The following is a 15,023-nucleotide window of genomic DNA, read 5'->3' on the forward strand; positions in this document are numbered from 1 at the left end:
TTTTTTATTATACTTGAAGCGTGACAACTGTCACTGGTGTACGTGGAAAATTTGTAGTCGGTAACAAACTCGTGAACCAATAATTCATTTAGTTTAACCAAATTTTCTAAAATTATTATGTTATTCCACAGACACGAGTATCGGACTTGGGACAAAAAATATGACCAGACCGATAAAAAACTAGTTTTCATCTTAAAGGAGTCCACAATGAAAAAATATGTAGTGAAATATAAAATTCTTCAAAAGATACATATGTCTACTGAAGGCCCGAACCTGGAGATTCGAGCCTGCGAGCTATGGGTTCACTTCCTAGGCCGTTGTGAAAAAGATTATCCAGAAAATTGCACAAACTAGCTTTCACTATTTCACGTTTGTATTTAGTAAAACAAAATGAGAGTCTCTATAGTTCTTTCCGATCATAAAATATCTATCAGAAAACGAGCACCTCTCTGCTGGAAGTACCAGGTAGATAGAAATGCGGCACAACCAAATGATTCGAAAACGTGTGCCACCATAATATGGTTGTCAGACGAGTACGGATCAGATTCACTTCCCATTACTAACACGTATAGCTAAACACGTAAATAAAGGCCACTCACGGCCGTCAGTAGAGTCTGTTTCAGGCGGTAGGCCTAATTTACTTTTCTAATTTTTCCGTCGGTCTTTTGATATATTTCTCCGCCATTGGAAGTGATATGAAAATATCCGAGTAATTTTGTGCGAAACGTTGTGGTTCTGTCGGAGGTGTGTCGCTTTTGGCCGGTCAAAAATTACTTTCCAAAACACCGAAGAAATTCTGTTCAATGGCGGAGCGGAGGAGAAATATATCGAAAACCGATGGAATAATGTTATAACGCTTGTAGCAGATGCTACTGACGGTCGTGGGTGGTCTTAATTTACATGTTTAGTAATACTTGTTAGTAATGGCAAGTGAATTTGACTTTTTTGTCCCAGGTGCGATACTAGTGCCTGTGTATTATTCATTGTCAATTATAGGTGTATGTCTAAAATCTTGTGTTTTATTATTATTGCGCTACAAGGCCATCCATCTTTCAGTCATTTCAATTATTCGGTGCAGCAAAGTCATCGAAAGTGCGACATATAGGTAAACGCATGTGGCACCAACACAACGTTTTTGAATACGTCATTCTATCATGGCTCAATTTGATTGCCAGTAAACAAGAAGAAAATAAAGCTCTGTATATTCTGCGATAAACAACGGTTGACGCGCGGACCGGTAAGAGAGCATTATGACGTCAATTATGATGTGAAATTGCCACATGACGTCCGATACATTATTCCTCGGGTAAATGAAATCCAGCATAATATTCATTAAACATGTCAATGAACATGTCAGAATGAAAACAATTAAGGCCTTCCTGTGATTTATCATCTAATTAAACAAAGTTCATCATTCAGACGCTTCGCGGGGTAAACACACCTCAACTTGCACAGATAATGTACCATTGATACATGTAACTATTATGTACATATAAATGCATGTGTTATAAAATTACATTTAATTGTATTATTACCTCCCTTTGTCAGTCTTGGTTGCGCAATCAAGATAAATATAAAATGGACAAACTCCGAAGCTTCACGCTGTTTTAAAACTTGCATTTTGTTTCAGGTCGTTGCAATGTCCCAATAACTATCAAATGTATAATGTAAAACTGAAAATATATTTAACTCAAAAGATATAGTCAAAGACCAGTTTATAGATACTTTTATATTTAAGGAAGTAATTGCAAAATTTCGTAAACAGTAGCAAAATATACATTTCCAACTAAGACATAACTCTTTTTAATGTAAATCTTTGTTCCTAAAATAAATATCCGGCAAAATATAAAATAACGATAATTTGTTTCGGCATATACGCAGTTGTACATGGTATGTCAAAGACATTTGGTAAAAAAAGGCAGTAAGAGCAATGAAATTTTATTTTATCATGAGGCACTAATTTAAAAAAAAACAAACAAACAAAACACACAAACGGGTCAATTAAATAGATTTAGATAAGGAAGCGGAACAATGTCAATTGCACTCAAACCAAGGATAACACACACACAAAAATGAACCATCCTAAAATATCTGAAAACTGAAAAATGTCATAAAATGTTGCTCAAATATGATTGACCACCTTTATGATGGAGTGTTCCAGAAACCACTGGCTACGCACTAGCACTGGCACTGGCGCGTGCGTACGAGAGAGAATTGTTGGTATATCACTGATGTACATATATGATATGGCTTAAACATTCATGGTGCATAAAATTATATACCGTGCAAACATCAAATATGAACAATATTATTAAATATTGATCCCTAGAGTAGAAACACATATATTCCTTATTTCCATTGTGGTACATATGATATTGGTGGTACAACATAGAGAAGATTTACAATGCGAATAAGGAAATTTAAAATCACGTCAGTTGATATTTCAGATTATATTTTCGCAGAAATAATACCTTAAACATATGATATAAATCGAGGTTCTTTTCAATTTCAACTAGGTATTAACTACATGGTTGTGTTTATACTGCGCGCTGAGGCTTTCAAACCCACATTTAAAGACCAAGCACGACCTAGTGACTTACTTTTTTCGCCACATAAGCTTCATGAAAATCATCCTTTTAATACAGGTAATATAAGGCTATACTACAAGTTTTCAGGTGGACAATTAAGGCCCTTCTTGAAAAAAATGTGGGATTTGTTTTCACATCTTTATCTGCAGACTTATTCAGTCAATCTCTTTTTGGCATACAAAAAAATACAATTATTTTATGGTGCCTCTTTAACCACGTTTTATTCCTGAATTTGAACCTTTTTCATGCATCTATAGGCAGGCGCAACCGACTGAATACCAAGATTGTTCAATTAAAAGACACACCACCGTATTCTTTTGTATGTCCATGATCGTAATTATACAATATTTGCATGAAAAAAAAAAAGAGATCTACAAGTATTTAGTAACAAATTGACAGTGGCATATATTAGGCCAAGACATTATGTTTAATGTCTGTACATTTTATTGAATTAATATAGCAATATGTACAGAAATCAGTGTATTTAGTTAAGTTTCAATCACATTTTGTTTCTACAGTGTGGGATAGTTATTCCTCTATTTTTAAAGAACCGAAGCGTCTGAAAGGTTAAAGTAATAGCAGAACGAGCGCAACGATTTCTTCAAACTGAAAACGAGGCATAAATAAATATAAACTGGAATCATCGAAATGGTCCAGATGATTAGGATAAAAACCAGCTCAATCAAGTATTTTGTACAATGGCGATCTAAGAGTTTCCTGTATCCGTTTCTTTCTGTTTAGGTAGTTTAACAGAGTTTATGCGCTTGTTGTCATGCGCACAGCAACATAACATAAATGCTTAAATTCATACTTGTGACATGTTTTTCTTCCATTTATTATTACGATGCGATATACTCACACGACACACAAGTTAATTACTGGTGCATGCAGCTAAAATAGTACCTAATGTATCATTTCAATTTCAATTTGAATTAAACAGTTTAGTATCTTTATATATAAACATGAATCCAAAATATGTAGTCACCTGAATCCAACTTTCGTTTCGTATTCTTCTTTAATTATCAGAATGATTTTATACAAGGAAAGACAATTAGATAAGAAGTTGTCAAAACGAGATGTTTTAATTCAGTTATAAAAATTTAAGTCATGCAAAAGGAGCCGCTGTTCGGTCTCGAACATCTTCCCACAGTCTCTACATTTAAATGGCTTAGCTGTATTTTGAGGTCTTGGCTTGTTTTCTCTACATGATGAACTTTTTCTCGGACCTGAAATAATACAAAGGTCAACCATCGGGGTCAAGTTGCGTCCACTATACAGTATCATAGTTACTAATATAATCAATTACAGTCATGCCCGATGAGTTGTCTTTCGTTCTCAAACCTCTTCGTACAAATTGTACAGTTAAATTGAGGTCTAGGCAAAGTATCACCATTCTTCTTTTCTATATATGATAAACTTCTTTTCGGACCTGAAATAATATGGTATATACACTGAATGTGAAATGAAGAAATATCAAGGAAATAGTTTTAGCGACGATTTCGCAATATTATTGGATAGCATTGTTGTTGGCAGTAAAACTATAAATATATAGTGTCAAAAACAACAAGAGATGTCCGTACGACAGCAAATGCTCAACTATTCGAATTGTTGTCCCAGAAGTAGGAATATTACCATAAAGATAAAATATCTATAGAGTTTCAATCTAGTATCTGCATTAGTTTGTGAGATTGTAACTTGCATGCTCAGGCAAGTTTCAATTCAATGTCTGCATTCGTTTTCGAAACAGTCACTTGCACGCAAAACTTTAACAAGGATTTTCTTAGATACAAGATACACAGTTTTATTTATAGTCGGATGTCAACATAATAACATTAGCTATGAATAGCTATTGGCCTACTTAGCAACAAATATGAATAACAGTTACATTACAGTACAAACAAATAAGCACATAGAAAAGCACATGAATTATCAAGCATAAAAAGCACATTATACATAATACAGCTGCAGGACTTCAAAATACAAGGTAAAAACTGAGAGGTTTGTGCTAATCTTGACCACAGTCTAAAACTAAATTAAGATCTAACCAGTAAAATTCTGAAAATTAACATAAACACAAAAATGCACCAGCTAAAAATGTCTTCAAAAATCTTATATCACCTTGAATCAGATTCAAAGAGACCTGATGAGCACCTATCTCTCAGGTAGCATACTAAAAATGTTCTATAAAATGCAAACTTATACAAATTATACAAAAACATGCAAACTAAGCAAAGAACAAAAGCAGTTACCGGTTGCAAAATACATAAGCATATAATTGGTATCTAGCACAACTATAAGCAGAGCAAATCAACAAAATGGCATCCTTGAAGTAAGCATTGGCAAGCTATGTATTGAAGTTAAAAGTAAACAAAATAAAACAAACAACATGCAGTACTTAAGAAGCATTGGCATAAATACAGGAGCAACAGTTATGCATTGTTGGCACAACAAGAACAGCGACAACTCTTTCTGTTCCAAGCACTGATCAAACTCCGGAACTGAGTTAGGTTTGACTCATCTCTAAACTGTTGAGAAAAGGAGTTCTAAAGCTTGGCAACGCAAGAACGAAGGAGTTGTTACCATATCCTGTTGTCCTTACCTGTGGCACTTATGAAGTGTTTGTATACCTAAAAGAATAAGGTTTATCATTAATAATTATAAGGTCATTGAAGGTAAGCTGGAGTCTGTCGATCAATTATTTTAAAAGTTTCAATAGCAATTGTCCTTAGACGCCTAAATTTCAAAGACGGAAGCCGAGATTGATTTAGAAGTGAGGCATAATCTTAACTATAGTCAATATAAATGAAACGTAAAGCCCTTTCTTCCATTTTTTTCTATTTTTAGTGTTAGTTTCTCCGCAGAAATGCCAAGCCAATGGACTGAAGTTAAAATTTGACATGATAAATGAATAGTAAATGTTAAGTTTACCTAATTTACATAGGTTACGTCCAATGCGTTTTAATGCATTCAATTGCCTAGGTGCTTTTTTGCAAATACTCGAAACATGAGAATGAAAATTAAGTTTTAAATCAATAGTTACTCCTAACAGTTTTACACATGAAATAATGTTGTCATATAGATCGAAGGAGATATTACATTTCTTTGTTTTATTACAATGTACCAATAGCAATAGCATGGAATTTGTCTGGATTTGCCTGCATTTTATTATATGAGAACCATTTTAATGAGTGATAAGCTATCATTTTCCAAAGTTTTTACAAAAGTATTAATATCATGATCTGCATGTGATAGAATGTTGTCAACAGCATCATTATACAATTTACTAACTTGTACAAAATGGAAGATATCGTTTATGAAGATGTTGAAAAGAATCGGCCCTAAAATGGAACTTTGTGGAACTCCTTTATAGATATCTTTAAAAACACTACTGAATTGACCTAGCTTAATGCACTGACTCCTATTACTAAGATAATTTTATATCAATTTTAGGGAATTTTCGGATACACCATATGCCTTAAGTTTCAAAATGAGTAAATCATGTGGTAGACAATCAAAAGCTGTTAAAAAATCCATTAGAATTGAGGCTACATATTTGTTCTTATCTAAGGTTTGTTTCCAATCTTCAACTATCCTTAAAAAGTCGTTTGACACCCGTAACCAGATCTAAAAGCGGATAAATACATGTTAAAATGTTGTTCGAAAAACTTTACAACTTTAATATTAATAGCTCTCTCAAAAATATTTGATAAAATTGGTAAAATACTGACAGGGCGGTAGTTCCCTTTCTCTAGACTACTTAGTGTACTTTTTCTTTTTATGCAATGGTGTCACCTGGGCAATTTTCAAGCTATCGGGGAAAATTTAAGTTGAAAAAGATTTATTAACCAGAAGAGAAAGATGACGTGAAATTGATGGCTCGTGCATTTTTACAAGTTTTGAAGATAATGGTCAGCTCCAGTGGGTTTTTGGTCAAAATACATGCCATGTTATGAGACTTGACCCAGTGAGGTTGGTAATTGACCTAGAAAAAAGAAAAAATATGTTTCAAAGCTGTATGTCTTAAAGTAATACTATATGTACTTGCGTGCAAATCTTTAACCAGGATTTTTTAAGTCCAAAAGGGGGCACAATTTGGACTAATGCATGTCAGAGTTATGGGATGGATTTGACGCTATCACCTAGTTTTATAACCCAGTACACACATATGAAGTTGCAACTGAATATTTGCATTTGTTTTGGAGATAGTAACTTGCATGCAAAACATTAACAAGGATCTTCTAAGTCCAAAGGCGGCATAATTTGCCCAAAATACATGTCCGATTTATGTGACTTGACCCAGTGGGGTTGGAAGTTGACCTAGAGAAAGAAAGAAATAAGTTTCAAAGCTCTTTGCCTTTTATGTAGCTGCTATATATACTTGCACACAAAATTTTAACCAGGATTAATTTTTATAAGTCCAAAACGGGCAAAATTTGGCCAAAAGTCAGAGTTATAGGACTTGATGCTGTCACCTAGTTTTACAACGCCGAGAAACATGAGACTGGATCGGAGCCAGTGAGGTTGATAATTGACCTAGAAAAAAACAAAAATAAGTTTCAAAATTATATGCCTTTTAATGAAAGTCATAAGTACTTGCATGCAAAACTTTAACCAAGGTGTGACGCCGATGCCGATGCCGACGCCAGGGTGAGTAAAATAGCTCGACTATTCGAAGATGATCACTTTTAAAACTGAAAAAGAATACTTTCATATAAACGTTTTTGCCTTTTCATCTCGAATTGCTGTCAGAGTAGTATTCAGTTTTCATGGCAGTATGAAACATAATGTGAAATAGGATAACTATGTACCGATGAGGACTACTTCGCATCTTGCTAGTGTTCAAGAGAAAGTATCATTCGTCTTACTATTCAAAGCATTATTTATATAATATCACCGTCTTGATATTTCTATATTTATATAGAAGTTTACTTTTTCATTTATTTGATTTTACTGAAGCAAAATGAAAAACATTATGGCCAGCAGGAAAATGAAATGGATGGAGAAAACAAATTAAGATAAACATTAATTTAATAGATTCATTACCAGCATCGTCTTTCACAATCTGTAGTTTACCAAGAGACTGCACATCGTGCAGGCAAGTCATAACGCTATTGTTCACCCCAAATACCAACGTTTCCATCCTTTTTTCAGAAGCTAGTCTGGCGCAATCATTTCCCTCTGAAATCTTCTCTTCACCAGTCTTAATATCTACAAAACGCTGAGCTTCATTCTTACTTTTGTTGAATTGTTTGAGTTTGTCAAGGTGATTTTCCACTTCTTTCAACATGCCATCAATTTTCCTGTTGCTGGTAATTATTTCATCTGCAATCTCTTTATGCTTATCCTGTACCGCTTTTATTGAATTTCTTTCTAACTCTTCAATTTTGGCTATAAAGTTTCTCTTAAACTTCTGAATGTCACCCAATATACCATCGCGTTGCAAATTCAACTTCTTCAATTCATTTTGCATCTTGGTCTTCAGATTCTGCAAGTATCTTTAACTTCCTTCAAAGATGATTTAGTTTTGTGCTTGTCCTGTTTCTTCAAAAGTCCTTTGGCAATGTTTGGGATGAACTCCACGCCTTCACAGGAGCTGAAATTAACGTTAATGATAACAGTCGTTTCTCTATCGTTTCATCTTTTAACAGCACTTGATGTACAGCTAGGCCCGTATTCATCACCGTTTGAAATCTGAAACTTTTACTCTGAAATGCTAATATACCTATTTTCCTATATTTATAGGCCTACATGGTGCATTGATTTTAATGAATCTTACATTTAGCATGAATATGGCATATGCTACAGCAAAAAGCTGTGCAAAGTTTATGTACAGGGCCTATAATATATATCTAAAACGAAGTAACGACTATTCGAATTGTTTGAGTCCAAGCCTAAAATGCATACTGAAAATGGTGGAGGCGCTGTATACAAGACGAAAGTATGAACATATTAGATCAATTAAAAGTGATATAGTAAGATGGAGGCAGGAAATATAGCAAAATGGAACCAATTTAAAACGCTGTAAGACAAATGAAGTTAATTTTAGATTACAATTACGTTGAATATATCAAACTTGAGATGTGATCAAACAATTAACATTCAGAACGATACCATTATACATTTAAGTCCCTGTCACCAGTTCTTATATATATATGCATGATTTGCTGCCAGTTAGATATAGATATAGTGCGCTGATATTGTTATCAATCAAAGATGAAAGTGTAAATTTACAAAACATAAGAAACAAAAAAAAAAATGAATGCATTACTTTTTTTAAAGAAATTGACTCATGTGCATGTGATTACATATACTTTTTGCATCAGTATTAATTGTCCGGATTCATACAATCGGTATATTTGTGAAGATACATGTATCTTGTGCAATGACCTATATATTTTTGCAATATTTAGATAATGTTCGAGTTTGACCACTAACTTAGGCTCTGTCGTGAACTGTTCGATTTTCTTACTTGAGATATTTCTCAGAACTTATGTAAGTAGTTCTTTCATTTGCATAAAGTACAAGAAATGTATTGATGCAAGACATCAAAGCCGCCACATTTTAATGAAATGCAAACTAAGTATACCTTTGGGCAATTTAATGTTATTTTTTAAAAGATATTGCATCTTTACAATACTTTTTTATCATGTTACTGTTCGCAGTATCTAAGCAGTCAAGAATAATTCTTTAGCCAGCAGTCATTTTCACAAAAATCCGATGCAATGTTCAACATTAGGATAGCAGTTGGATATATCTACCTTTAATATTATTTTTTTAAAATATACCGGCAAAATGATATCAGACTAATCAAAGTTAGAAAAGTAACTAATTTCCTCAATAGACGATGTATTGCGCGAGTGGGAAAAAAATCATTAAATATATTATAATCAACATATACGGGAAATATCTTTGTAATATCTATACTGTCCAACTGGGAAAAAAGGCAAATATAATTAAGCTTGCTTCCAGACGTTCTTCATATACATTTGACGATTTAATATCCGCTTTCTGGAGATTCGACTCGACCTGAGATTTTTGGGCAGAAGTTATTATTCGTTTGAATAATGATATGCTTTCCTCATTTTAATCGGCTACATTTTTCATACAATGTTCTATAACAGTATTTTCCATGGAAATATATTGCACATTCCACATGTTTCTATCATGCAAAAACGACGGAACTTTTCCGAAACCTACTACTTCACACTATATGGGAAATCTTTACCATATTCCAATAGCCGCCGTCTTCCAAGGACATCTCCTTATTATTTTAAAGTATGGTGTAAACACTTAAATGTTATTGACCGCTCTTGAAATACCAAAGTGGCAAAATGTTTGGCAACTAAATAAAAATTGTATTGCAACCCAAATAAGTTTAGTAGTATTTTCACCTTGTTTTCTTTAGGGTTAACAGATGGATGTAAATAGCTAACTATATTCTGCCCCCTACACGCAAGTTTCAAGGTCCGACCCACCACCACCCACCCCACACACTCATACACAACCCCCTATGTCCGTGTGATTTTGTTAGAGGAGCGGAGATAGAACCCCACACCGCCAAGCTTTGTCTGATTCCTTCTTTAGGTGGCAGGGGAGCGGTTTCGTAGTTTGGCCCCGGTCGATTTTCTGTATAAACATGACAGGGTAGATATAAAGGCATATCTATCTTACTGGTTATTTATCACTATTAATTCTTTAATATATCTGGGGAATGAGGAACGGTTTAATTATTTACATGGGGGGTGTTTTAAAATTTCCCAGCTCCGTACTTCCGGTTGAGGCTAAAATATAACATCAGGACAAAAGTCGGCCGACGCTCGGCTGTCATCCTTCCACTTTTTTTTCAAGTGAAAATTAGGGAAATAAAGTGATGGTTGGGAGACACATTCCACACCACCTGGGTATGCATCTATGTTCGCACTATACATATATGCTACGAAATTGGATTTAAAAAAAATAAAATGGATGAATGGCAGAGTTCAAAGTGAGGCCCGGGTTTGGCTAATTTGGGTCTATTAAAATTTGGGTGATTTGGCCAATTTTCACTAATCTGGATGGAAAGCGACAGGTGCATAGGACCGGGAGTCGTCTTTTTGTAGTCTATAGTATCTGCAATGGTCATAGTAGTTTCAAGAAAATAAGCAAAAAAAGAGTTTATGGATATTTTCAACACTGGTACCCACACGTTAATGTGGAATTCGCAAATCTGCACTCTCCTGCCACCTTATCTATATAAACCGCCATTTTGTTTTTGGTGGAGTCAATTTTTGAAATCGGTCGGGCGTGACTTTATCGGTGTGTTTACATATCTATCCAGTAGCAGACGATTAAATAGAGAGCTGCACCATGAAGTGAGTCATCGAGAAACAATAGGTGGAGCTTAAACGTGTTCCAACACACTCAAGGAGAACAATACAGCCCCTTTATTTTAAACAATAGGACGTATTCTGTTTTCAAGGATCTAGCCACATTTTCACTTTATATCGCTACTATCTATTTAATTTAACCCAAAAATAAAAGAACCGTAAACCACATCGAGCAGACGATTTATTTTTCAAGTATAACTTCAAGCAGACGAAAGAAGGGGATCGGGTTACCAATAGGTAGATATCTGATGTCAATAGAGGACAGTACATTAAATAAGCGGAACAATGGAGGGTAGGTAGGCGTATTATAACCTTAAGCATGGCTAGTGAAAGGATCCCGGTGTTAGTTACACCGTGTGCGGGAAACGTAATATTGAGAGAGATTTGATAAACTAGCCAATAAGTCAACAAAAGTTGTAGATTTAATGATAATTTATTTTTTCATATTTTACATAAACATTCATTTTTAATTTTTCTACTACACATAATAGTGTTTGTTATTTTCATTTCATTTTGTCTTAACAATTTTGTCAATATCAAAGTCACGACTACATTTTCATTAGTTTAGCAAAAAAACGGATATCATTTTAATTGAAGTGTCAGGCGCACAACAGGTTTCATCTTCCTGCTTTATATGTATTTCCAATTCCCGAATTTCTTTTCTTCTCACAGGTAGGTAGTAAGGAGCGTCAAGTTTGTAATCCCACCCACTTTTCTTGTTTTACTTAAGTCGTTGCAGCAAAGGACTAGCTTTTCTTTTCACGATACTTTCGCCACAAATATCTGAATACACATAAAGTCCGTCACTAGATTTCGATCTCACTTTTTCCATAGCGTGAAACTCCATTAAAGCCACTTTCCATATACCTTCTAAGTATATAGGCTCATTCAATTGTATTTTGAAATGGCTAGTATCGTTGTTTACAAAATATGCATCGCTTTCGTCACTTTGTAGATAGATGTAAATGTCACTAATCATATTGACTTCCTTCCAATGGGACTCCTTGAAGAAAATGATACCGTTCTATAAAAAAAAATCGATTTAAGGATAAATGCTTTTACTAGTCTTATAAGATTACAAAATATATGGTTCACACCTATTGATTATAAGGTTAAACACGCGACAAGTTCTATAATATTGATGTTTAATCCTCAAGCTAAAATAGTGTCTGTTTTAATAACGTCAAAAGGAATTATGCCTGGTATATTATTAACGCCTTTGTCGTCTGCTTCTTTATCAATCAATGAATGCGACCCATTCGCTTCGGCTGTCTGAACTATTATGATTATTATATATACAATTTAACACTGAAGTATCTTTTTTCTATTGATCCACCGCCGCCGCCGTCTCCGCAGCAGCAGAGCAGCGAGCGCTTGCGCTCCCGGCGCTCCTAAATGCGCTCACGGCGCTCCTAAATGCGCTCGAAGTGGTTTAAGGTTCTTTTATTTTTGGGTTAAATTAAATAAATAGTAGCGATATAAAGTGAAACTGTGGCTAGATCCTTGAAAATAGAATGCGTCATATTTTGTTTAAAATAAAGGGGCTGTATTGTTCTCCTTGAGTGTGTTGGAACACGTTTAAGCTCCACCTATTGTTTCTCGATGACTCACCTCATGGTGCAGCTCTCTATTTAATCGTCTGCTACTGGTGTAACGTAGCACGTGTTCTGTGTACCTGAAGCTTGCCTGAAGTTTGTCTTGAACACAACACATTACAACAGTTCTAACATTTATTTTCTACGAAGAGCAATGCACAGTAACTTATAAATGTTCAGTCTAATTTCATGAATATAATCAATGTTCAATAAGTCTTTTAAAACAGTTCTGTTTACTGATCTATTTAACAACATTTCTTAATTATAAATATATTTCAAACTAGCTTTTAACAATATGCTTATTGAGTTTTAGCTCATGAGAGCGGGAACAAGTCCCGTAGCCCGCACTTAGGCAGCCTCCCCCTGATCACAGAGTGTATTGAGTTTATAAAGGATTATACAGGAAAACACAGCAGACACATTATCTAATTTCCCGATCACTTAAGGATACCTACAAGTTCAACAAGCCTTAAGCTACTGAAGATTGTCAAATCTTGTCTGACTTGTCAATTTATGAAATGTACAGTTTTCATCTTCTATAATTTTTAAAATCTTAAACTTCTGAAAGAAATACCCGAAATAAAATACAAAACACCTGAGCATTACACTACACTGGATAGATATGTAAACACACCGATAAAGTCACGCCCGACCGATTTCAAAAATTGACTCCACAAAAATCAAAATGGCGGTTTATATAGATAAAGAAGGAATCAGACTCCCTGGATAGACAGGGTAAACTACTCATATGATTTTAACTGGAGGAGCGGAGATGGAATTGGTATATTAAATATCATATCAAATAAATAATTTGATTACCTATGTTTCATAGCAATACATATTGTACAGCAAACTGTGTCATGTTGTCCACAGAACATTTGGATCACTTGTCCATGATGCTCCTCGCATAAATTCGTCGGCAATTCATTCGATGAAAATGACCCCGGCTGTCTTTGACCTTGACCGAATAGTTTTGATGTCTTGTCCAATACATTGTGGTTTTCAGTGAATTTGTTATGCCCCGTCACACATCTGTGACAATAAAATATCTGACAGTCCATACACTGAAATATTGCTTCCATAATCTTGCCATCCTTGGCACAAGGATTACAAGGAAAATCATATAACGCATCAGAGGCGTTAATTTGTGATCTACCGAACTTCCAACCTGACGCCATTTTCAAACACTGGCGTAGCCTATAGTTACCTATTAATTATATCAGGAAAACAAAAGTAGCGATTTTGTTCATGTTATATAATAGGAAAACGAAAGTATCGATTTTCCTAATGTAATATAATAGGAAAACGAAAGTAGCTTTTTTCCTAATGCCATATACTAGGAGAATGTGATAAAGTATTTAATACTTGATAAACAAAGTAGTTAAGTTTTAATGCTTAAAATGAAATTGAATTTCAAGTCCATTAACCTTACATCGTTTTCTTTCTTGCTAAAAAAACGCAATAAAATAAAATTATAAACTAAATAACGTAGCAGCTAGCAACTGTCATTCATGGCCTCTGAATTGTGTTCTTATTTACGCTATGACAATCAGTAAAGACACCAATAAAAGTTAAAAGTAATATCGGTATGTTTATGTATTATAGTGTCACCTCATTTTCGAGGACCAGGCTTTTATATGACACAGATTTGTGTTGTTTTCGACAAAGTTCCGAATCCTTCCCTCTTCTACTAGTATCACAAAAAATATGCGTATCGTTTGCAAAGGCTTGTTATATATCTTTAACCTTTTCAATATCAGATACCAAGTGTATAGTAACTGACAGACTGCTCTATGAACCTGGGAGACGAGAGTGGTCTGATGGAACTGTTATGGCAAGCGATATTTCTGTTACGGGTCTGTTGCCTTAAAGCATGAATTCTTGTAGATTGTAAAAAGGCTTTGTGCTGCCTGGGGAATTGTTAAAAAGTGAAGTAAATGGTTAACATACTTCTGAAAGATATTTGTATACTATCAAAGCCTTAATCTATTTAAGAGTTACTTTTCTATCATTTAATCTTTTACAAAACTAAAAACGATATTTTTATTTATATACAAAATATAATGTATATATTAAACACAATTATGACAAGTGGAATCATAATGAAACAAATGCTTCGTTTTCCAATAAACATTTTTCTTTTTATGATAGCATAAATTTAAGACAGATGTATTAATACGGCGGTGAACATGGAACTTTCTTCTCAGATCGTTCATCACGACTTCAAGTTATCTTTCATTCTTGAACATTTTCACATGTAGCGAAAACACTGCATCTGGAGTTCACTCGGGAAAAGATAATTTTATCTCGCGCTGAAACAAACAAATATACAGAGGACGTTTTTTTGTCAGTGTAAGTTCGAAGTATAATTCACTGAAAGAACACCACAATGGAATATTTTCACGAGTGGCGTCGCCACGAGTGAAATTGTAAATTATGGTGTTCACAAGAAAAAAAATTCGACCTTACACTGA

At 34.3% G+C, this 15,023-nt stretch overlaps 1 protein-coding gene across 1 annotated transcript in view; it reads right to left on the reverse strand.

Moving 5' to 3' along the window:
* LOC123538389 (uncharacterized) overlaps positions 1-13,943 on the reverse strand; it is a 62,174-nt gene extending 48,231 nt beyond the window's left edge. The window contains exon 1 of the mRNA XM_053529938.1: positions 13,369-13,943. Coding sequence (XP_053385913.1) covers positions 13,369-13,727 — 359 coding nt within the window. The 5' untranslated portion in view covers positions 13,728-13,943. The remainder of the gene's footprint in view (positions 1-13,368) is intronic.
* Positions 13,944-15,023: the final 1,080 nt, after the last annotated feature.

This window comes from Mercenaria mercenaria, chromosome 18, assembly GCF_021730395.1.
Source record: "Mercenaria mercenaria strain notata chromosome 18, MADL_Memer_1, whole genome shotgun sequence".
NCBI classification, from domain to species: Eukaryota; Metazoa; Mollusca; class Bivalvia; order Venerida; family Veneridae; genus Mercenaria; species Mercenaria mercenaria.